The sequence below is a fragment of the Theropithecus gelada genome, chromosome 13, assembly GCF_003255815.1.
Source record: "Theropithecus gelada isolate Dixy chromosome 13, Tgel_1.0, whole genome shotgun sequence".
NCBI classification, from domain to species: Eukaryota; Metazoa; Chordata; class Mammalia; order Primates; family Cercopithecidae; genus Theropithecus; species Theropithecus gelada.
In genome coordinates this window covers 83,622,846-83,649,011 of record NC_037681.1, presented here as the reverse complement: position 1 = coordinate 83,649,011, position 26,166 = coordinate 83,622,846, and the positions used below count along the sequence as shown (strand labels likewise).

General features: G+C 36.3%; 1 protein-coding gene across 15 annotated transcripts in view; it reads right to left on the bottom strand.

Annotated features, from left to right (window-relative positions):
- Nucleotides 1-26,166, bottom strand: part of EHBP1 (EH domain binding protein 1) — a 324,971-nt gene that overhangs the window by 7,927 nt on the left and 290,878 nt on the right. For all 15 annotated transcript variants that reach the window (XM_025353914.1, XM_025353912.1, XM_025353916.1 and 12 more), the window contains one exon: nucleotides 998-1,097. In XM_025353914.1, coding sequence (XP_025209699.1) covers nucleotides 998-1,097 — 100 coding nt within the window. The remainder of the gene's footprint in view (nucleotides 1-997; nucleotides 1,098-26,166) is intronic.

Here is a 26,166-nt window from a genome sequence, read left to right as displayed (position 1 = left end):
TCTTTAACTTTAAGCCACTCCAAACAAATGATACACAAACCTAAAACCTTCCTCAGTCGAATATTTACTAGTGCTCTTATTTTCCTCCTTCAATTCTGAAGGTTACATAGGTATATTTTAATCTGAGGATAGTTACTCACTTTCTTCATTGCTTCTTGTACCAAATGCCAAGTATAAGGCTATTTTCGAAAATATTTTTCATAGTTTATAATCTTTTTTCCAAAACTCCACATGAAAAGAATACAAGAAACATGAAAGTACCAGCAGTGTAAATTTAATACAGAGACCACAGTTCAGGATTTGTTAAGTTTTCTGCTTCTTCATAACTCTTTTATCAAGTTCAGGCATAGCAGAAATTATAAAATTAGACTTTTTCACTAAAATAAACCACGTAAGCCTGCTCATTCTCACACTAGGTGGCATACTAGAAGAATACTGCTAGTGAGCAGAAAGGAACAAGCTTAAGTCCTCCGGTGAACTAAAATGCTAAAAACTAAGAATGCTTACATTTTGTCTAGACTCCATTTTACTGTAATTCTTTTAATCACAAAAAGGTCACTTTTGTTTTAGTAACTGATCTTTTATCCCAAAATTTAGAGTAGCATCACCTGAGACTATAAATGTACTTTTGTCCTTATTGAGTTATTTTATTTAACTTAGAATTTGTTAAATAAACTTTAATTTTATTTATCTTCCCCTCTAACCCTCAATATAAACCAAACTTCCTTTTCTTGTATAAGTGATTTATTTCTTAAGTACAATAATTATTTATATTTCTTGGCTTTCTGTATAATACTTTTTCAGTGTCTACTGTTCCATTTAAAAGTTCTTATAAGATGAAAACTGTCATATACTATTTTTAATTTTTTTATAAAACATGTAATCTCTAAGGAAAGGGAAAATACCAAATAAATATGAAATCCCAAATAAGGCAATAACAAGAGGCCTAAGATTTATCAATGTTGTAGGCAAAACAAGCATAATCATGAGTACTTACAGAAGAGACAGCTGATTCATTCTCCTTATTAAGGCATTTTTCTTATTAACTAACATAAACCATTCCTGCATCATAGCTTCTTCTTCTTCTGTGTTCCTTCCTATAATTCAGGAAGAGTTACCTCTTATTATATGATGTTATACAAGCCAAATAATAGTTTAGCACAGAATTTTTTTTAACATAGAAAACATTTTAGTTACTCTAATACTATATATTAAACTGCTTATAAGAAGGTTAAAGTCCAAGTCCTGATAAAAGAAATCCACATTTCAAAACTCAAAAATCAATCTTCTTAAGGTCATATTTGGCATGCATATTTTAGTCTCCGTGAACATACCTATAGATCATATTAACTCTAAGTACAGTAAACAAAATGTCCTACCTTTTAAATTCTCCCTAGAGGCTGACTTGCTATTATGTTTCAATGAGGAACTCACAGTGCTGACAGACATATGGTCATGATTTAAAAAAAAATTAAAAAATCATTATGAGACCCGTAAGACTAGCAGGAAGATCAGGGAAGTCCAGAGATTGTGTGAAAGCTTCATTTGTAACAACTTGCTATTTTCTTATTTTCCTCCCCAAAAGTAAACTAGAGACATATACATATATATGACATTTTGGAACTCATCATCCCTAATAGGGTAGACTACTTATAAATTACTAAATACACTGTAAATGACAAGGCTACAAAAAAATGCCCACAGCTATCTATGAAAAAAAAATTTAATGAACATCATGATGTTCAGAAAACATGTGAGCAGAGTGACAACTGAATATTTTAGATTATAAATGATTGTACAAAGGAGATACTTAAAATTCTCCATTGCTAATATTCATCCCATCATCTAATACCACCCTGCCACTTCCTCATGAAGGCCAACATAATCCATATTAAGCATTATAATATAGTATATATTTGGCATTTGTTCATGTAGAAGTAGGCCACAATTATACTGAAGAAAAATATTAATTTTCCCATCTTCCTTTCTCTCCCTTCAAATTATACCTAGTCAAATTTCTAATTCTTCAATTTTTATTTCATGAAATTTTCCCATGATGGGTTTATTGTTTTGCTAAGCTATTATTTAATATTTCAGTCTAACTTCCGTATGGCATCCATAAGGTTAATTTAAATATCTATTAAAAAATTAAATAATCCCCCTCAGATTATTATTCCCTAAGTTTGATTTTCTTTTCAAGTAAAATGTCAAGGATAGTCCTCTTCCACCAACCCCACACTTCCCTTCTCCAGAGGCATGATTATAGTTTAACATATCTCCTTCCAGACCACATTGATAGCTATGTCTATCACACGTTTATATACTGTATCTATAGACACATACATGTTTCTTTAACATAAGAGCTCACGTTACATATTCATCTATGATGTGTTCTGTCATACTGTCCAAATATCTCATTCTTTATAGTACTTGCATAAATTATGAGCATACCATAATTTAAATATTTCTACATTAATACAAATTTAAATAATTTTTAGATTACAAATAGAATATAAAAAGCTAATCTGTGTGTTAGGGATTAAACATGTATTTCAGAGCATCCCTATAAAATAGATAGCTGTTGTTTACCATTAGGGAGAATAGTTGAGAATATGTGCCTCATTCAATGCTGTTAAAACTAGTGGTACGAAGCCGACTTAGGATAGATTCTTTTAGAGTCTGAACAAAAGTCTTTATTGTTTTACAGTATTTTTAATCTCTCTTTTAGGGTAGCTGGTTTTGTATTCACTTTGGACCATGTGATGTCTTGACACTGGTCATGTGATATAGGCTGCGATAGGCACAAATCCCTGGGTAGCAACAAAAGAAGAAAGAGTAAAAAGAAAAAGCTGAGAAAAAGCTTGCAATTTGGAAAAAGGCCAATTGTACCCTGGTGAAGGCCTTTTTGATCAGTGAAATGCCACATGTGTGCAATATTAATAGGTATAGATTTTATGATATTTTACTTTCTGATTAACGACTTAATTATTGTGTTCATAACCTATGTGACTTATAAAAATATAGACTTATTAAAACTTTCTTTTGCGTTTAACTTAACCTATAATTTGAGGTTTTCAGGCAATACTAGAAGCAACCAGCCTACTCTTAAATTAGCATCATTTTCTTCAATGGAAGACTGCTTCCTTGAGAATAACAATATTGATGTGGTACTGTGTTATTTTCAGTTTAACTTATGCCTATGAATTCTAGTGAAGAGTAAGAGATTCCCTTCCTCTAATTGTTAGGATATGACTAATAACAAAAGAATCTCATGTTTTAGAAGGAAATAAGCCTAACAATAAGAAATATTTAAGGACACATTACTCATTGCTTCACAGAGTATTTAATTGGAAAAACATATTTGAAGATAAATCAAGTCTGTATCACCAAATCCTTACCTGGGATAGCATACAATCATGGACATCTATACTTAACCTAATACTAAAAAAATTAAAATTTTTTCTAATACATCATTACACTATTGTTTTTAGGGCTCTTAAAATTTTTTAAATTTAAAAAGCTTTTAAAAGCCAGTAAGTTGAACCATTACAAATTAATCCTGACTTTAATAACTGGTTAAAGACCCCTTTAGCTTTATAAGTAACAAAAAATATTAAAGCCTGTGATCACAGTGAGCTTTTCTCATTTCTCCTCTAACCATTTGTTATTTAATCCAATACTAGTAATCCAATTTGTCCATCAGACTTTTAAAGGGCAGAATGCAACTTCCTCAGCTTAGACACTTTTCAAAGTACAATATATTTTTCAAATGAATGCTGGATGTTTCATTTTTCCCAACTGTTCCTAGCTCTAATGCATGAGGAAAAAAAGAACAAGATGAACATTGTTCATACTGATTAAGTAAGAGCTCATTAAAGAGCTGTCAGTGCCGTACTTTGAATATGCATGAAGCATATAATCAGATCTAGTACCGTCACTAGAGGAGAATACGGTAAGTACAAAGGATTGATTTAATTACTTAGAGTGGGCTGTGGTGGTAAAGCAGTCTTGTTAGTGCAAAAAGAAAAAGAGGTTGTATTCTGGCACTGTTAGAAAAAAAGGCAGTTTTAGCTTCTGCCACAATACCTAATCTCAGAATAAAGCACTTTACATTGTAGCTTAAAATGAAGACTGTCATTATTTTATAAAATGGCCATAAATCGTTTAATCTTATTTAACCTAACCTGGTTAACTACCTCTTTTTCAAAATTATCTTTAATTTGTAATTACAACCACATTTTTATCACCTAGACCAACAATAATGCTTTAAAAAATTTTTTTTTCAGTTTCACCATTTAAAAAAATTCAAGACATATACTATTGAAAGCCATTTTGAAATTAAAAATGACAAAATGATACACTACAGTATACAATTACTAAAATGTGAAAGCATGGCTGAGTTGTTACACTATATTTTAAAACATAGTACCTCATGTTTATTGTAAATAAATTACCAATAAAAACATAAAAACTACTTAACTAGTTTCAACCTTAACATTTTAAAGTACTATTTAACATTTAAAGTACTACTTATATAATCTCTGGTAATATTTTTTCCTACTTTGTTTCCTTAAAAACTTCTGTTTTGTGTTTTGCCTCCAAGACAATGTAACATCTGTTTCGATATCACAATCCTTAATGTCAGTTTTTTCTTTTAATCCATTATTGTAGCTGGAGTATGATTTGTAAACATTATTAAATAATCAAGGATAACGATAATGGCAGGAAAACTAACTATTTGTAAATATAACTTCAAATTATTCTTCCTATCACATAGTTAACAAAAACCACTTGACAGAAGCATATGATGCAGAGCACTACATGCAATACTTAGTATTAACTAATATCAACTACTTTATATTATATATCTTCCAAAAAATTATTCAAAGTTATTATTTTTATTTAGTAATTCATTCATGTATCCAAGAATCTGTATGTGATTTTTATTTATTTTTTCAGAAGTAGTATTTTCAATGTAAGTTTTAAAATGAATAAAAGTGATGTCAAAAACCAGAAATTATGAATCATATTTTAAAACTGTCTTCTCATTAGCTTTTCATAATTAATCTTTCACCATAAAAGTATCTACTTATAAAGATATATTTTAGACAGTGAATTCTTACATAAATGCAAAATAAGGAACAAAACAATTTTAGCTGAATAGAAGACAAATTCAATGGGAAAGAGTAAACACATATAAATGTAGGCTGCTGTTATACAAGTATACAAATTCAAGATTTTCTACCATGAAATCATTAAAGAATGCTGAAATCTTGCCATAGCCCCATAGTGGTGATGGCTGAGTAGTAATCACATATAGCCCTTAAAGGACACAACATAGCAAAGCTAAACCAAAGCACAAAAACAAAAAAACCTGCCATTACAAATTGTCCTGATGGTGATTATAAGAATATGATGACCTTTGAAAGACATATGACAAAAAGACATATGATACATGAAGGTATCTAAGTAACTGGTATTTAATGGATGAAAGAGATGAATTTGGTGCAGTTATGTAGGGTCATGTAGACATTAACCCCAAAGCCAACATTATTGCAGGACTCCAGTGCCTCAGTTTTAGAAAATATTTAAACTTAGGAAATAGAGCTATATTATGAAAATAAATTTTAGTATAAACAAAAGTTTCTGATCCAACAATATCCTCAAACAGCATCAACACAGAAGAATCTGATAATCTTTACTGGTATTTTCAGCAGTTTAATTGTCTTAAAACCATTTGCTCAGCCTGATATATTTATAATATTAAGAGTACAAACTTTGGGAAAAATCTTGTCTCCTTTGGTTGAAGCAAAAGAAAAACTGCCATGCTCTCTCACACATACATTTTATTTACCTGTTTGCTAAGATAGAATGTGGGGAGAGATGTGAGGTAGCAACTTTCTACACACAACTTTTAACAGACCCCTATGCATGGACTTTCTACAGGAGGAGGCACAGACAACTTCACCAAAGTTCTTCCTCAATAAACTTACACATAGAAAGAAGCTATTTCTAAAGGTTAGAAGTTTACAGCAGTCTTCTTGTACCAACTCCTTACTCCTTAATAGGGTCTGAACTGACTTTTTTTTTTTTTTTTTTTTTGAGACAGAGTCTCACTCTGTCACCCAGGCTGGAGTACAGTGGTGCAATCTTGGCTCACTGCAACCTCTGCTTCCTGGATTCAAACAATTCTCTTGCCTCAGCCTCCAAGTAGCTGGGACTACAGGTGCCTGCCATCACGTCCAGCTAATTTTTTGTATTTTTAGTAGTGACAGGGTTTCACCGTGTTAGCCAGGATGGTCTCGATCTCCTGACCTCGTAATCCACCCACGTGGGTCTCCCAAAAAGTGCTGGGATTATAGGCATGAGGCACCACGCCCGGCCTGAACTGACCTTTTTTTTTTTTTTTAAATAATTTATTTCTTTTAATTAATTTATTTATTTTTAATTATACTTTAAGTTCTAGGGTACATGTGCACAATGTGCAGGTTTGTTACATATGTATACATGTGCCATATTGGTGTGCTGCACCCATTAACTCGTCATTTACATTAGGTATATCTCCTAATGCTTGAACTGATATTTTTTATACTGAAGGTCAGCATTGGATTTCTCAAAAGGTAACACTAAACACAAAGTTAGGGCAAAAATAAACAAAAAAGCATCAAAGTAGTCATTACGGGAAAAATTATAACTGATAAAATTATTTATATTTACTTATAGTTTAGGTTTTTTTTGTTTTTTGTTTTGAGACAGGGTCTTGCTCTGTCACTCAGGCTGAAGTGCAGTGACACGATCTCGGCTCACTGCAACCTCCACTTCCAGGGTTCAAACAATTCTTTTGCCTCAGCCTCTCGTGTTGCTGGGATCACAGGTGTGCGCCACCACACCTGGCTGATTTTTGTATTTTCAGTAGACACAGGGTTTCACCCTGGTGGCCAGGCTGGTCTCAAACTGCTGGCTTCAAATGATCTGCCCACCTCAGCCTTCCAAAGTGCTAGGATTACAGGTGTGAGCCACTGTAATCCCAGTTACTCAGGAGGCTGAGGCAGAAGAATTACTTGAACCTGGGAGGTGAAGGTTGTGAGCCGAGACTGCATCACTGCACTCTAGCCTGGGTGACAGAGCAAGACTTCATCTCAAAAACAAAAAACAATACAGCTTTTGTTCAGTTTAGCTTTTTGTAAAAAATTGAGCCCCTTGATCTCAGACTAATTATTGAAACTCTCTAAACCTCAGTTTCTTCACCTCTGTATGGATAACGGTATTACTTACTTCACAATTGTAAGAATTGAGAAAATCCACGTAAAGTACTTAGTGCAGAACCCAAGACTACAAGCTATGATGATAATAACGAAGGGGGTGATGATGGTGTATATAGCCCTGAGGCAGGAACTGGAGATACAAGATAACCAAGATGTGGTCCCTGCCCTCAAAGGCCGCATAGTCTAGTATGGAGATAGACATATAAACAGGGATAGCTAGAACAAGGGTAAATCTGTAAACAATTTCATGGACACAAATTGTATTTTTAATCTTGGCTACCATAACGAAGTCTATAGTTAGTGTTCCATTGGTCATATGCAGGATAGGTGAAAAATGTGGGTGAATCAGTACAAACCCATCTCTGCAGCTGGAAAAACAAAGCAGATACCCTACTGGGTCAGCAGTGTCACTGCTGCCTACAAAAGGTAGCCATAGCTATGGTAACACAACAGTGTGGCTGTGCTCCAAGTAATGATAGTCTAGTTATTCACAGTGGGTTTTAGAGACTTAAAAAAAAGTAGATAGTGGAATACTGCTTAATATCAAAAAATAAAAAAGGTACACTTTAAGATTGAAAATTATGGACTAATGGAACACATCTACAAGTTTGCTGGTTATGAACATAAAGTTTAAAAAGTGAAAATTACAATATGAAGTACAAATTGATATAATTTGAAGAAAAGAATGACAACAACAGAATATCAAAAATTTACAAAGCAAAAAGCTTCAGTGGGAAAGTAAGTTTTCACCATTTTTATAGGAAGATATTTTGATGTTAAAAGCACAGCACCTTTAAAATCAGCTTATGAAATTGTCAGTGTAGATGAAATAGCTCATTTACTAAATGCCAGATGAGACTGTGATTAGATTCTACTGAAAGTATGGAAAATTAAATATATATAATTTTTAAAATATAGAAATACAAACTCAGACAGATAGGCTTTAAATGTGTTCCAGACAGGCTCCTTCCTAATAAAGGGTTTCTCCAAAGATGTATTATGCAGTCGGACAACTACTCTTGTAGGTAACCTGCTCCAGTGTTGCTTAAAGTCTCTACAAATTGGCTGGGGGTGGTGGAGCATGCCTATAGTATCAGGTACTCAGGAGCCTGAGATGGGAGGATCACTCAAGCCTAGAAATTCAAGGCCAACCTGTGGAACATAGCAAGACCGAAACTCTTAAAAAATTAAAAAAAAAAGTCTTTAAAAGTCCTTAAAATATCATACCCAGGGTGTCTCCAGATCCTCCAGTTTCCAATAAGGGATGAGTTCAACCCTCAACTAGCTGCCTGCACAGTAAGTTTCTTTTCCACTCTATACCTGGTTTGATCATGCTTGGGTTCAGATAACCAGGTAACACTGCGATATATCCTTCCTATGTACCTTCTCATCTACTTATTTAATTGACAATAAGTGTATATATTTATCATGTACATGTTTTGAAATAGGTAAACATTGTGGAATGTCTAAACTATGATAATTAACATATGGATTACATCATATATTTATCTTTTTGTGTGGTAAGAACACTTAAAATCAACTCTCTTAGCAATTTTCAAGTATAATACACTATTAAAGGCCAGGTGTGGTGGCTCATGCTTGTAATCCCAGCACTTTCAGAGGCCAAAACAGGAGGATTGCTTGAGCCCAAGAGTTCAAGGCCAGCATGGGCAACATAGCGAGATCTTGTCACTGTAAAACAGACAAACAAACAGAAACATATACTCACCACGTTGTACAATAGATTTGGTGAACTTATTCCTCCTATTGAACTGAAATTTTGTATCCTTTCACCAACATCTTCCCTGACCTTACCCCTACCTCCCCTACCATCTTAGCTCCTGCTAACCACCATTGTGGCCTCTACGTCTATGAGTTCAATCTTTTTATATTATAAATATAAGTGAGGTCACATGATATTTGTCTTGCTGTGCCAGCCCTATTTCACTTAACATAATGTCCTCATAGGCACCTTCCTAAATGTCTATAAAGGAGAGCTGATGGGAATTATGCCTCCCCACTTGTAGCCCGCATCCACATTTGTTCTCAAACCACAGAAGCCTAAGCAAAGCAGGACGGTGTAGATCCTTCTCCAGCAGCTTTCTAACTTGAACAGGATTTCAACAATTACACAACACCTTGAAATCAAATGCAATAAATGCTGTTCTTCTAGACCAGACCAGGTGATTAGTGTGGGTTTCAACACTATAATACCACATCCAGTACCCCTCAATGGTTCTCTGGAGAACCATTCTCTTCACTTGGCTACACATTATCTTCACTAGAATACACTCATAATGAACTTGGGTCTGTAGTGCCATTTCCTGAAGTTGAGAACAACAGTGTCTCAAAGAGACTGTCATGTATTCCCTTTATCAGATCACTGATAACCAGTAAGTTTCGTATAGGCTGGGAATAATAATGGTGATGATGATGATGATAATAGCATCAACTGTTTAATGAGGTTATATAATTTACCTCAAGTCATATAGCTAGTTAGTGGTGGAACCAGGCCTCAAATGCAGCCAGGTTCTCTTGTGAGCCACCACTCTTAGCCACCCACTTGACACTTAAGGACTCATAAGTAATCAGTCTTACCAGAACAGACTCTTTATTTAGAATTCAGGCCAACCTTGACAAAGCCTTCAGAGGGCTCTGATAAACAAATGAACACAAAAAAACTTTCAAAACTCTGATAAACAAGAAAACCCTCATGCTGTTCACTTAGTTCATCTGTAACAGAGGGGATTTCATTTAGTCTTCCCATGTGTAAGCCATTGGGACTTAGCAATGATGTCAGAGCAGCATACCATTCTTCATAAGAGGAGTCAGCCTTTCTTCCTATGCAAACATGTCCATAAGATCCTTGAATTATAGGTTGGTATATGATATCTTACAGAAATGGGATGCCTAGAAGAGACCTGTTCACTTCTTGGGTAACTACAAGTTACCTGTGATTCCATTTGAGGCAATGGAAATGACCATTCAATGAAAACGGTCAAGCAAGAGTACTCTGCCTAGCCCTGGATTATCAAGGATACATTCAAGTCCAGCTATGCTCTTTAAAAGCTACAGGAACTTGTATAGGTTATTTATTCTCCCTAAGACTCAGTTTCCTCATCTGTAAAATGGAAACAATGGTACTACTTCATAGAGTTTTGTGAAAATTAAATGAATTCAAATATGTAAAGCACTTAGAATAGTGCCAGGCTCACGGTAAATAAATGCCATATAAGTAATAAAATATTGCTATTATTGTTTCTTTCTCTTGCTCTCTCTCTATACACACACACACACACACACACATACACACAAGGTAGAGAGCCATCTTCATTACTCAAACTTGAGTGTCCTCCCTTGACTCCTAGAATTATTGATAGAGCAAGGCATGGTGATTTCCTCCCAGCAGAGTGTCAGAGTTTTGCTGACTGTCTGTGCAAGCATTAGAAAGGACCATCCACAGAAGTAAATATGTTGGGCAACTTAGTGCAAGTCTGAAGTTGTTAGTTTCATTGAGCATATTTCTAATGTCTTTACATATTCATTTTACTGAACCAATCAACCAAAATGCATCCTTACATCATTCTACCTTTTTAAATCCCCTCAGTGCTCTAAACCCATCAACTACCCAATACAAACTTTTTTTATTTTCTTAAAGCAGCTACTCAATTGCAAACCCTCCATGAGACATTCCCCTTTCCAAGGTTACACATGTTCTGTTAAGTCTATTCCAAAGATTCTTGTGCTAATTGCCATTTTGTTCAGTTAGAAGTCTAGAGGAAACCTAATGTGTGACTCCCAGAATCTCTAAAATTCCCAAGGAATAGGTTATTTTCATACTTATCTTCAACTTAATCCCCAGGATATGTTCAGTTGCCCTTTTATCATGATATAAATTTTAAAATACCCTGTAGAGTGAAGAATATCATGGCATCCCAAGAGTTCATCTCAGATTTTGGCATAAATCTTATGGGCCAATCTCAAGCAGTTAGCTTTGTCCTTGTGTTGTAATGTCCTTTCCCTTCTCTCCAAAGCTACAGCCCATTTAAAAAGGGCCAGAGCCTCACGCCTATAATCCTAGCACTTTGGGAGGCCGAAGTGACAGGATCATTTAAACTCAGGAGTTCAAGACCAGCCTGAACATAGCGAGGCTTTGTCTCTACTAAAAAATCAAAAAAGTTAGTTAGCTGGGTATGGTGGTGTGTACCTGTAGTACCAGCCTCTCAGAGCCTGAGGTGAAAGGATTGCCTGAGCCCGAGAGATGGAGGCTGCAGTGAACTATGACTGTAATCCAGCTTGGGTGACAGATCAAAACCCTGTCCAAAATCTGTTTGGTCCTCACAACACACCTGTTGACAGAGTACTTCATTTTCATTTCCCATATCGTTGCCATCAAATCAAATTACATATTTCAGAGTTTAGCAAAATATCTACCTAATCTACACTAATAATTTTGTAGGATGATTTTAAAGAAATCATGTTTATCATCTATAAATGATGAAAACTAATCTTTTAATAAAATTCCATTATCTAAAACCAAACTTTGTGGGCTTTATGAATATTTAGTACTTTTTTCTAGAATGATATTCTACTTTTTTATTTTTCCCAGAGTAGATCTTGCTCTGTTGCCCAGGCTAGAATACAGGAGAGTGATCATAGCTCATTGTAACCTTGAACTCCTGGGCTCAAGCAATCCTCCTGCCTCAGCCTCCTGAGCAGCTGAGACTACAGGCGCACACCACCATGACTGGCTAATTTTTAAACTTTTGTAGATATGGGGTTTCACTCTGTTGCCCAGGCTAGGCTCAAGCAATCCTCCTACCTCAGCCTTCCAAAGCATTGGGATTACAGGTATGAACCACCATGCCCAACCAGTATTCTACTTTTGAATAGTAATGTTCAGTATAACTAATTCAAAATAAGCATTTGAGTAAAAACAAATGGTCTTAAAAGTGTTAAATTCTGACTCCATCTAATTTTTTTTTTTTTTTTTTTTTTTTTGAGACAGGGTCTTGCTAAGTGTTGCCAAGGCAGATATACAGTGGCATCATCACAGCTCACTATAGCCTTGATGTCCTGGGTTCAGGCAATCCTCCTGCCTCAGGTTCCTGAGTAGTTTGGGACCGCAGGCACATGCCACCATGCTCAGCTCATTTTCAAATTATTTGTAGAGACAGGGTCTTGCTATGTTGCCCAGCTGGTCTTGAACACCTAGGCTCAAGTGATCTTCCCATTTTTGTTTGTTTTTTGTTCTTTTTGAGATGGAATCTCACTCTTGTCATCCAGGCTGCAGTGCAATGGCTCAGTCTTGGCTCACTGCAATCTTCACCTTCCGAGTTCAAGTGATTCTTGTGCCTCAGCCTCCCAAGTAGCTGGGATTACAGGCACCCACCACCACGCCCGGCTAATTTTTGTATTTTTAGTAGAGACGGGGTTTCACCATGTTTGCCAAGCTGGTCTCGAACTCCTGACCGCGTGATCCGCCCACCTCAGCCTCCCAAAGTGTTGGGATTACAGGCATGAGCCACCGTGCCTGGCTGATCCTCCCACTTTGGCCTCCCAAAGTGCTGGATTACAGGTATGAACCACCAGACCTAGCCTTGTCTCCCTCTAATTTTGTTCTCATAAGAAAATGTTTATGACTATTTTAATAATTCATTTCTTTAGAAAATTTTTACACCTGAAATATAAAACTATCTCTAATTTTTTAAAGCACTAAAATTTGTAATAAACTCATTTTTAAAATAGACAATTATATCAGTCTAAATGTCTTCCTTGACTTATATTTTTAACTTTCCTTATGGAGCTAGATCCTTCAAAAGCACAACAGATATAGCCATGAAGAGATCTGTCAGATTCCAGTTCAGAAATGTCTAATGTGGAGGACAACATGCTAGTAGGGAAGAAATGTTAGTGCTTGACACAATTCCTAGTTTTGGCCACCAAGTGGTGCTATTAATTCAGAGTGAACTGGCACTGGGGGCATGGGATTGGGTGGCTTTGGGGTAGGTAAAGAGTAGAAGAGCAGTCTACAACCAGTCAGTAAGTACAAGGGACACTGACAAGTCAGATGGTTGCAGCTCTGTATACTGTGAATTCATGTATCAATGTCACTAGTTTAAACACAGAGGATAAAACTAACTTACATACACTCATTTTTACAGGTAAAGTCCACTGTCTTTCCTTAGGAAAATAACTGTTTATGTATATATATTTGTATCAAATCTTATCCTGTAAAGCTGCACAGCTGTAAAAGTAATCACACTATTTTGATTAATCTTTGTTTCTCTAAAAATTCCTTCAAATTCCATTAAAACAAAAAACCTTTACAGAAAACTAAACTATTCAGCAAACATTACAAACATTAATTAGTAATATTAAGCATCTAAAAATATCAAATGTATTATTATTATTATTATTATTTGATACACAGTCTTGCTATGTCGTCCAGGCTGGAGTGCAGTGGTGTCATCTCGGCTCACTGCAGCCTTCACCGCCCAGGGTTCCAGCGATTCTCTTGCCTCAGCCTCCTCAGTAGCTGGGATTACAGGTGCACACCACCACACCCAGCTAATTATTGAATATTTAGTAGAGATGGGGTTCTGACATATTGGCCAGGCTGGTCTCGAACTCCAGACCTCAGGTGATCTGCCTGCCTCAGCCTCCCAAAACGCTAGGATTACAGGCGTGAGCCACTGAGCCCGGCCTCTAATGTTTTTAAAAAAATAGATATCAACTCAACAGGTTTTTCTTTAACTTACACTGTAAACTTTTCCTGATGAGACAGCTCCTTTGAGTGCATGAATACTTTTCACATTCCAGCTCAGAAGTGACAAGTGGGGATAGGGAACAGATACAATGACTATATATGTTCAGTTTTCTTATGCAACCCACCTAGAGGCCTATGAAAAGTGTTAAAAACATAATGAGTAACTAAAAGAAAGACTTAATAATCTACCATCCACTAGAAGAACTGGCAATGTCGACCAGGTGCGGTGGCTCATGTCTGTGATCCCAGCACTTTGGGAGGCAGAGGCAGGCGGATCACCTGAGGTCAGGAGTTCGAGATCAGCCTGGCTAACATGGTGAAAACCCATCTCTACTAAAAACACAAAAATAAGCTGAGCATGGTGGCGCACATCTGTAGTCCCAGCTACTCTGGAGGCTGAGGCAAGAGATTGAATCAAGCGACTGAATCAATCTCTTGAACCTGGGAGGCAGAGGTTGCAGTGAGCTGAGATCGCGCCATTGCACTCCAGCCTGTGTGACAGAGCAAGATTCTGTCAAAAAGAAAAAGGAGGAGGAGGAGGAGGAGGAGGAGGAGGAGGGAGGAGGAAGGAGGAAGGAGGAAAGAGGAAGGAGGAAGGAGGAGAGGAGGAACTGGCAATGTTTCCACAATAGAATGGCCAATGATTCGAAAGCACAGCTTTGTAAGCCTGCATAACAACGAAAGTAAGGTTCATGACTATTCACTTGGACAGTTCTGTCTCCAAGATGAAGGACCTAACAAGGGTCAGTAATGCATCCAGTTGTTTCTATACATTAGCATCCGTATTTTTAAATACAAATGTTTTGAACGCCTGTGGCAGGTGCCTGCACTAGGGAGGCTGAGGCAGGAGAATCGCTTGAACCTGGGAGGCAGAGGTCGTAGTGAGCTGAGATCGAGCCACTGCACTCTAGCCCGGGCGACAGTACGAGACTCCATTTAAAAAAAAAAAAAAAGTTTCCGTTTGGGGAAACTGGGAGAAAGGTGTTGAAACAGAGCTTGCACCCTTCCATAAACTACCTTGATTTTGGTTTGGGACTCACACATACTTACCCATCTCTGATGTTATTCTTTGTCAAAACAAATTGTGAAATGTTGGCTAATTTTAGGGGATGAAGTCAGGATGAAACAGAGGAAGATAAATGCATTTATAAAGTTGACTCCTACCTGATGTCCTAAAATACATCTCTCAAAATACAATGTCTAAGTTCAGTTTGTTTCTGTAAGTGCCTAACACTCATATAATAAGTGTAGGAATTCAGATAAAGGGACTAGCACAATTCCTCAGGCTTCCTCCTAGTTACTAATTTATCTGTGAAAATTATGGCATTCACACAAATTTTCATCAAAGTTACTTTTCACATATAACCTAAGGGTTGAAAAACAACACAATAACAACAAAAATAATTCTCCAGCCTTATGTCAAATTCCTAAACCAGTACTTTTGGCTTTTCTGGGGGGCTGGGGGAGAGACAGAAGGAGAGACAGAGAGAGTATAAGTGTGCATGTGTGAGTTGCAGAGAAGAGGAGAGTTATGATAGAACAAGATGTGTATATTAGAAGCTAAGGAAAATTTAAAGTAAATGTAGAAACAGCTGGCTGTGGTGGTGCATGTGATCCCAGCTACTTGGAAGGCTGAGGTGGGAGGATCACTTGAGTCCAGGAGTTTGAGAACAGCTTGGGCAACATAGCGAGACCCTGTCTAAAAAAAAAAAAAAAAAAAAAGAGGCCAGGCACAGTGGCTCACACCTGTAATCCCAGCACTTTGGGAGGCCAAGGCGGGTGGACCATCTGAGATCAGAAGTTCAAGACTATCCTGGCCAACATGGTGAAACCCGTCTCTACTAAAAATACAAAAATTAGCTGGGCGTGGTGACACGTGTTTGTAATCCCAGCTACTCAGGAGGCTGAGGCAAGAGAATGGCTCAAACCTGGGAGGCAGATGTTGCAGTGAGCCAACATCGCGCCACTGCACTCCAGCTGAGGCGACTGAGCAAGACTCCATCTCAAAAAAAAAAAGAAAAAAAAGGCAGAAACAATAATAAATAATTAAACTACTCTAACTGATAGCAGTATCTACTATTTTATTGAGTGCTCACTCTCTGCCAAGCTCTGTGCTAAGTACTCATAACTTTCTGAAGTAAGTATTATCAGTCTTTTTCTTTTCTTTTTTTTGAGATGGAGTCTCATTCTGTTGTGCAGGCTTGAGTGCAGTGGTACAATCTCAGTTCACTGCAACCTCCACCTCCTGGGTTCAAGTGATTCTGACTCAGCCTCCCAAGTAGCTGCGATTACAGGTGCCTGACACCACATCCAGCTAACTTTTTTTTTTTTTTTTTGAGACAGTCTCACTCTGTTGCACAGGCTGAAGTGCAGTGGCACGATCTCGACTCACTGCAACCTCCACCACCCGGGTTCAAGTGATTCTCCTGACTCAGCCTCTCAAGTAGCTGGGATTACAGGCACCTGCCAACACACCGGGCTAATTTTTTGTATTTTTAGTACAGATGGGGTTTCACCATGTTGGCCAGGCTGGTCTCAAACTCCTGACCTCCAGATCCGCTTGCCTCCACCTCCCAAAGTGCTCAAATTACAGGCATGAGCCACCTCACCTGGCCTTAATTTTTGTACTTTTAGTAGAGACAGGGTTTCACCATGTTGTCCAGGCTGGTCTCCAACTCCTGACCTCAGCCAATCCGCCTGCCTCAGCCTCCCAAAGTGCTAGAATTACAGGCATGAGCCACCGCGCCCGGCGCAGCCTTCTTTTTTCCTTCCTTCCTTCCTTTCCTTCCTTCCCCCCGCCCTCCCTCCCTTCTTTCCTTCCTTCCTTCCCTTTCCTTCCTTCCTTCCCTTCTTTCCTTCCTTCTTTCCCTTCCTTCCTTCCCTTCTTTCCTTCCTTCCTTCCCTTCTTTCCTTCCTTCCTTTCCTTCCTTCCTTCTTTCTTTCCTTCCTTCCTTCCCCCCCTCCCTCCCCTCCCCTCTTTTTCTTGTTTTGAGATGGAGTCTCACTCTGTTGCCCAGGCTGGAGTGCAATGGTGTGATCTCAGCTCATTGCAACCTCCACCTTTCGGATTCAGGTGATTCTTCTGCCTCAGCCTCCCGAGTAGCTGGGACTACGGGTGTGTGCCACCACACCCGGCTAATTTTTGTAATTTTAGTAGAGATGGGGTTTCACCATATTGGCCAAGCTGGTCTCAAACTCCTGACCTCATGATCTGCCCACCTCGGCCTCCCAGTGCTGGGATTACAGACCTGAGCCACTGCTGTCTTTTTCTTTTTTAAAACATCTGATCAAATAGAGGCTCAGAGAGGTTAAGTTGTCTAAGAACACCCAGATTCTAGTTGGGATCTTACTGATTTTAAAGTCTATGCTCTTAAATCTCTATGCTGTGCTGCTTATCTTAGCGCTTGTAACACTATGAGTTTAGCACATCTTCACTCTGTTTCTCAAATGTGGTCTGTGGATCACCTGTATTAGAATTGCCTAGAAGACTGGCTCCATACCGGGTCCAGTGAATCAAAATCTTCTCAGTAGGGCTTGGGAATCTGTGTTTTTAACAAATTTCTCAGGCATTTTTTTAATGGATATACAAGTTTGACAATCACCGTCTTGGCCCTTTCACAAAGAAGTCACTGAGATTAATTTTTCTTAAAAAAAGAAAGGGTGATATTCCATGTATAACATGTTATTTTAGCATTGGCATGACATTACACAAATTTAATTTCACATTCACAAGAAAAACATGTCGCTGCCAAGTCAGTTCAAATGCCTAAATTTTGTTTCATAGATAGTTGTTGAGAAAAAACACATTTTCCTGGAATTTCTACTTTTTTAAATGTTAAAAAATTTTATTGCAATCTAGAATAAGGATGTTCCTCACTTCAGGCAACAGACATGTTCCAAATTGAAAATTATGGTGATGTGTTAATTCTTTAGGTTCAAAAATTATACTTTACATTTCCAATTCAAAATTTCTAGTAGTGGAAAATACTTTCTAAATATCACGGGTAGAAACTGTATACATTTGTTTTTCTGGATAAATGAATAAACATGAGTCAGCAGATGAGGAAGTCAACTTAATACTGTACATAGTAAAAAGTTGGGGCATTCAGTGAGTGCCAATGAGAGAAAAAATAAATGTTAGAAATGAGAACCTTAGGAAGCTCTCTGCATTTCTGAATCAGCAAGGTTCCTTTCTAGAAATCCTGTGATCCAGAACCCATCGCGTGAACCAGAATGATTCAACAATTAAGTGCTAGTGCTTCTATATATAATTTGTATTTTCCTTCTTAAATGGTCTAAATAATGAAATACAGATGGCAAAAGAAGTTTGAATTAGCTGAACAAATTGTGAGAATAAAGAAAACCTGAAAGTATATTTTAATTTTCCTTGTAACCACAGAAAAAAACTGTAGAAAGACAAGAATTATATTACCAGTTTTTAAAATCGAAAGTATAAAAAGTAAAAAACAAAAGCACTATAAGCACCTTAAATATAAACTCTCCTTTTATTTATTTTATTTCAATTTTAGAGACAAGGTCTCATTCTGTTGCTCAGGCTGGAGCGCAATCATAGCTCACTGTAGCTGCAAACTCTTGGGCTCAAGCAATTCTCCTGCCTCAGCCTCTTGAGTAGCTGGGAACTACAGTCATGTGCCACCACAACCAGCTAAAGTTTTTAGTTTTTGTAGAGACAAGGTCTCGCTTTGTTGCCCAGGCTTGTCTTCAACTCTTGGCTTCAAGCAATCCTCCTGCCTAAGCCTCCCAAAGTTCTGGGATTACAGGTGGGTACCACCACACTCAGCCCCCTAAACTCTTCTTTTAAAACAAAAGTTACTATTTTCTTTAAACTATATGTCTGTTCATTATTGATTATTCCCAATAATCAAATGCCTCTATACTACATATGTAATACAGAATAATAAATAAAATGTAGAAATATGAGAAGAGAACAATATTAATTCATTATAGCTTTTTTTAGTGCTTGCTGATGGTGGGTAAAATTTCCTGCATATTGGTGTTTTTCACCTTTTATTTCAAAGGAGACCTTGACAAATTTAAGTATTAAGAAGATCATATAAATAGTAATAGCTAACATTTATTGAGCTCCAAGGGCTTGGTTGCAAATACCAAGTACTTGGTTGAAAATGTTATACTCCAAGTGTTTGGTTGTAAATGCTTGATATAAAGTATCTAATTCAATTCTCACAATTCTCTTAGCTGCCATACTATATCAACTTTGACTTAGTGTACCATATGTAAACTAATTAGGTTCACTAACCAGGATTAAGTTTCTACATTCAGTATAAGCATATCAAGGATCAAAACCTCAGGCATAATGAGGGATCCAAGTATATTGGCTGGGCCGGGGACGGTGGCTCATGCCTGTAATCCCAGCACTTTGGGAGGCCAAGGCGGGTAGGTCACTGAAGGTCGGGAGTTCAAGACCAGCCTGGCCAACATGGTGAAACCCCATCTCTATCACAAGACATGAAAGAATGAAAACAAATTTCATCCTTTATGGGAATTAAAGTTAGGTTCTTTCTCCCAATTTTTATTTCTAAAGCCATAGTGTCCTCATTCTATTAGTGTAGAAACTGAGGGTCCCAGCTGTGAAGATGAGTTAGTAAGCAGGTATCATTCCCCCAGCCAGGGTCTCACCTCACTGCTGCAAGGGATAAGTCCATGTTTTCAGATGAAGGTATGATATGGATTAAGTATTGAAGAACAGCCTCTCCTGTAGTTATGCTAATAACAGTAAAAGACCTCTGGGCCCTGGGTCCTAATGGACAGGAGCATAGCAGCAATGGTTCACACGAAGACCATGGAGAGCTGGGCCTTGGAGTTCTTCTACCTGGTTGTGATTACATCAACATGTGACAGAATCAATTGTTTGACATGTTCTTATATGCTTTTTTACCTTCTGCATATTGAATTAAAACATAATTGCAGGCTGGGCGCGGTGGCTCACAACTGTAATCCCAGCACTTTGGGAGGCTGAGGTGGGTGGATCACCTGAGCTCAGGAGTTCGAGACCAGCTTGGCCAACATGGCAAAACCCCATCTCTACTAAAAATACAAAAATTAGCCGGGTGTGGTGGCGGGTACCTGTAATCCCAGGTACTTGGGGGACTGAGGCGGGAGAATCACTTGAACCTGGGAGGCGGAGGTTGCTGTGAGCAAGATGACGCCATTGCACTCCAGCCTGGGCAACAAGAGCGAGATTCCATTCCCCCAACCCCTCAACACAGAAAAACAAACAAACAAGAAAATCCATATAATTGCATGAAGTTTTATCACTTCTTGTAATTAGAAAATGATGCTGTATTATTTTGCATTCTTGGAGTTAGGTAACATAAAGTAACTAAAATCTTGACACAGTTAAAAACACATATATACAAAAGAGACCTATAACACCACATTTATCAAAATCATGTCAGCATTTTGCTACCAGAAAGGAACAATACTATCAACTCTTAGAGTCTATCAACAGACGTGGCTTATTGCCTCTAAAAATTGTGTTAAAAACTCACTTTGTAGAAAATTTTCAGATATAAAGTATCATTTTTTCTGGTTTCTTTATTATTACAGATTCGATGCTCTATAAATTGTAGTAGAGAAGAATACGGTAACTCTATGCTACTTCAGAACCTTAGTAATCATTTTATTTGCTTTATAACATCAAATTCCCTCATTTATTTTGTTTCTGTTTATGAAAAGTTCCTTTGCAGAGGAAATATTAAAGCCTTGTCTGTCCATCTGATATTTTATATGAGTAGATGTCAACTGGTTATTCAAATTTAATAACCTAGAGAACTTTATTTTCTATTCTATCATGGTATATCATATTAGAAAACAATTTTTAATGACAAATCTTCACTTTTTAAATTTTTTTCAGTTCTGTAATTAAAATGCCAAAATAGATATCTCACTTAGTTTAATATATATAATACTTAATATACATAATCATTAATATATACAATCATTAATAAAATATATAATTTTAAATGACATGGTCTCTTTTCTCATTATAATTTGTATGAAAATAGACATAATAATATCTATTAAAACAGAATCTCTAGCCAAGCAGGGTGGCACTTGCCTGTAGTCCCAGCTACTTGGGAGGTTGAGGCAAGAGAATTGCTTGAACCCAGGAGGTCCAGTGCAGCCTGGGCAACATAGCAAGACCCTGTCTCTAAACAAAAAAACAAACAAACAAACAAACAAAGACAAAACCACAAAAACTCAAGAACTCTACAAAATGGAGACATGTTATTACACGAATCCTAATTCCCACACAATCCATACTTATGAGGAACATAGAAATAGCACACTAAATAATAAAAAGTAAAGAACTAGCATATTTTTTAAAACTGTTGTTATATTTAGAAGATAGTTTACTTTTTCCTGACTTTATTAACTACGGTTGTCCAAGTTACTCCTATTAATATAGGATGTTTAACCTCCATTTTGCTAGAAGGGTGTATAAATTACAATATCTTAAGAGGCAATATTTAAGTCATGTGAACCAAGTACAATGTACAAAAATATGATTTTTCAGGATAACAGAACATTTAAAGAACAGTATATAGAAACATCAGATATATGTGTTAAATGTGAGAAACACTGGCAAAATTTTTCTTCATATAAAATTTGAAAAGTGTTATTATATCAAACATCTTTTTCTTCCTTTCCTGGTTATTTATTAGTTGTACAGAATCAATTTAACTCTAAGCTCAAATATCTTTTTTTTTTTTTTTTTGAGATGGAGTTTCACTCTTGTCGCCCAGACTGGAGTGCAATGGCACAATCTCGGCTCTCTGCAACCTCCACCTCCTGGGCTCAAGCGATTCTCCTGCCTCAGCCTCCTGAATAGCTGGGATTACAGGCATGCACCACCACACTCGGCTAATTTTTGCATCTTTAGTAGAGACGGGGTTTATCCATGTTGGTCAGGCTGGTCTTGAACTCCCAACCTCAGGTGATCCGCCCGCTTCGGCCTCCCAAAGTACTGGGATTACAGGCGTGAGCCACTGTGCCCAGCTGCGTTCACATATCTTTATATATAAAAATGCACCCAGTTTTGGTTTTTTCTTCTTTCTAGGTATGGATGGATATGGTGAGAAACAGAGTTGACTACTCTTATTCTCCTAGTAAGTGTTCAGTGATTGCTAAAGAAAGATTGTGAAAAATACGTTACTTATAAATAATTAAAATCTCATAAAAACATATTATCAAAGAACTTACTTTTATAACATTTATGCAGATAATCTTAAATTTATGTTGTTATTTATGCCCTAAACTATAAAAAAGTATGTAATATTCCATTTTCTAACTCATAAACTCTAATAGTCTATACAGATCCTGTTTTAATGTTAATGAATTTATAGACACAAATAGCTAGCATCAAGGCTACATGGAAAAGCAGAACACTTCAAGCATTTAATACAGCTAAAGGGGCAGATTAGAGATCAATAACAAAATCACCTGGTAAAAAGGAAAAAGGTGTTGCATTAAAAGGCTTTTTGCTTTACATGTGAAATAATACTGAGAAACCTGTATTTTAGCACTTGTACTCAACAGGCACTCCAAACTATGCAACGATGAGAACAGAAACCCATCCTTTCTAATAATCTTGTGACAAAAGCTAAAAGACATCATCCTATTAACTAGTGATCTCAACTGCTAATGCGGAGTACTTCCTGGTGCCTTTTATGTAGAATGCTGCTATTAAAAAACCACTAAACATTCACTGTGAACAACACAGAATCATTCATCTTTTATCAGCATCTCTTGTTAGAAGAGTATGAGTGGGGCTGAAGGTGTCATTGATATTATGGAGTGGAAATTAATCAGAAATTTTTCTCATATTTTCCTCATCTCACTAATTTACTTTTGTTCAAATTTCCTCCTGTTAAAAAGTTCATACCCAACCCCCTGTTGTACTCTTTTAAGTTGAGAATATTCAACGAGTGCGTCCACTGAAAAGCACCAGGTCCTAACACAAAAAGCATTCGAAATTCTCATTTAGTTGTCTTTATTTTGCTAGCGCCATGTGGTCCTTGAAGATGTAGAAAACACGGGAAGCCGAGTAAAGATCAGAGCAAGCTCATTAGCATTCTGACAAAATTGGAGTGGTGGAGATGTATAGTTTGCCTAGTTTGTCGTTTTGAAAGCTACCGGTGGTAAGCTTTCTATTTCATTGTGCCTTTGTCTTTTGGGGGGGTTTCAAAGCAGCAGGGTATTTGTTAGCCCTAGGTTTGCACAATGCATTGTGGGAAACTTTCATGCACATTCAGCCCTACATAGTATCATTCCAGTTTGAGTCAAAACGTTTTTTTCACCCTTTATAGGAAAGGATATGTGTGTGAATCTTAATGCATACCTTTAATATGTTTATCACAGCTCTGACTTTTCCTTTTGCCTGAATCATAAAGTCCAAAGATAGTCAGAACCTAAATTAGATTATTTTCAATTGTTTATAAATGCTGCCAGTCATTTCAGAATATAATATGAAATCATTAATTTACTTTCTGCTCTTTGTTATAAACAACTAACAAGTAACACAGGACTGATTCACTTAGCTACAATTTAAAGGCTTATTGCTCACTGTATAAGACCCAACTCTATTTTTGAAACTGTGTACAGAAAAGAAATGGTCCATGTTTTAGAATTATGTAAATAAATACCTCTTAGAAGATTTAAATAAGTTATTACCCCACTCGCTTGATTTTCTTCATCATCTTCTTAATTTTCTTTTATTTTTTTCTCTTCTTTTTTTAAACATAAGACTCACTTTGAAGAGCTAAATAGGCTACATTAATGCTACTATTCAACAAGAATGTTTCCAAGTTGCAATGAAATGGATAAAGGTCTTTGGGGATGAATTTATCTGCTAAATCCTTGTGGTTGCCCTCGTATCTTGAATGATGACCCAAAAGAATGTCAACAGCTCATTTTCCCAGAGAGCTGGAAGGAGTCTCTATGCAAGCGATAATCTGCACATTCTAAAAGAACCATTTCAAACATTATATTTTACAAGCTGTTTTAAGTGATTTTCCTCTCATCTCTAGTATCCTAACAGTACTTTGGACATTAGTGCCTCTGAAATGAGGGCCAAAATTTTATAAGAGATTTCTACATATGGCATATACATTTTGAGATTTACTCAGTGTACATTTTAGAAACATGGTTATCTTTTGTTACAATAACATATTTATGGCATAAATGAAATAAAAGTCTAAACTAAAGATTAGTATTTTTTAATCGTTGCAAAAAAAGTGCTTTTTTATTATTAGCTGTTATATATTTTGCTTAGAATCAAACCTAATTCATGACAAGTATCTACAGTCTTTCTTAATTTATAATTATTAAAAGCCTAGGGGAAGCTAAAGAGCAGTGTGAGTGAGATATAGTGTATGAATAATCTGGTGAAGGTAGATTAACAGTAAGAGAATGGATCATTTCTATATGACACAGTAGCATTTGGTTATATCATATTTTATTTCCTTTGTATGACAGGAAACCACTATTAAGTAGTATGTCATCATCAAGGCAAGTTTTACATATTAACTGTTCATATTATATTAGAGCATGAAATTAAAATGATGCAACTTTTACTTCTAAATTAGGTTCTAATTTTCACCCCCTACAGCTTTGGTTAGCCTTTGATTTAAAAGTTCATTAAAAAAAAAAAAAAAACAATAACAACAAAACTGAAGACCTACTATATATCATTTTGTGGCTATGATGTGGCTACTTATATTTTGTTAGAACTTGAAACTTGACTAACAAAGCTTAATATTTAACTGTGTCCCAACATTGAGCTCTTCTACTGCTAGCTTTAAAGCTAAAGAACAGATGTTACCACAGTCATAATGACTGAATTAGTTCCATACTTTGCAATATGAGTATAGCTGCAAAATTATTTATCTCCTTCACTGAATTCTCCTGCCAAAATTTCTTGAATAAAGTCATTTTGACTAGCTATATCAAATTAGAGAGCAGTCAGGAGTGTTTAAGTCCAGCTTTAAAACAAATATTTTAGGAATTACTTAGACATATGGAAAATAGGGAATGTCCCTCCTGAAACTATGTTTAAAATATATTTTCTATCTTGAATTTAGACTTCATTAGAAACTATTTTTGACTTGTAATACCAAGATTGCTGTAATGTTATTCTGTTAAACAACCACAAAAAGATGTAAAAAGGCTGAACTTTTTAAAGCTGCAAATTAACAATTTTCTAATTTTTAAAGCACGTTACACTTGGATTTATAATACTGTCAAAGTCCAAAAAAAAAAAAAATAAGTGGAGTTTAAGTATTATAGGTAAACAAATTCTGTTGTATGGTTAAAGCTACACACACACTAACATAGCTTTTTTATACTAAACCAAACTTGAAGCTTCTTCACAAGTGTTCACATTATACTGGTGTTTAGGTTCCTATGACTTAAAGGCCAGATGTTTTTCACAAATGACCAACAATCGTAGTTAGAATAAATTAATGATTGATTTTTTTAAGCTTTGATGGAATTAAGCAAACTTCTTTTCTCAATGTGCCCATGTGAATGTTTGCCTGTTAAACTTTTTTTTTTTTTTTTTTTTGACAAGTGAGGCCACCCGGCAGAAAACAACTGATGCAAAACCCAGGAGTAATCCCTCTGTTTAGTTCAACACTATGGTTAGCCTTAACACTGCCTCTATTATCCAATGGATTTAGAGAAACTTTCATTTATTTGGTGGCCTCAGTTTTCAATTCTGTTGCCCTCTTTAAGGAAACCTAGATTTATTCCTATGTAAATACATTTGCATACTGGTACAAAGAAATGTTCTAAAATTTGGTTACCTTAGCAAGCTAAATTGGGGTTGTGTACTTAAGTAGTTTGAAAAAATAAGTGAAAAGAATCAAGACATAGGTTAATAATCCTACTAAGGATTTTAAGACATATTGGAATGAACCTATAATGTTCATGGTACAAGACTAATGTAATTATTTCTAACAATATTTTAACAATATATGGACATCTATTTTTAAAAACCCTAAAACCACTGGAACCTAGGAAACTTACTCTACTTTCACAAAGTCAGTGTCAAATTGCTACATTAAAATGTGTTATATTTTCCTAAATAAA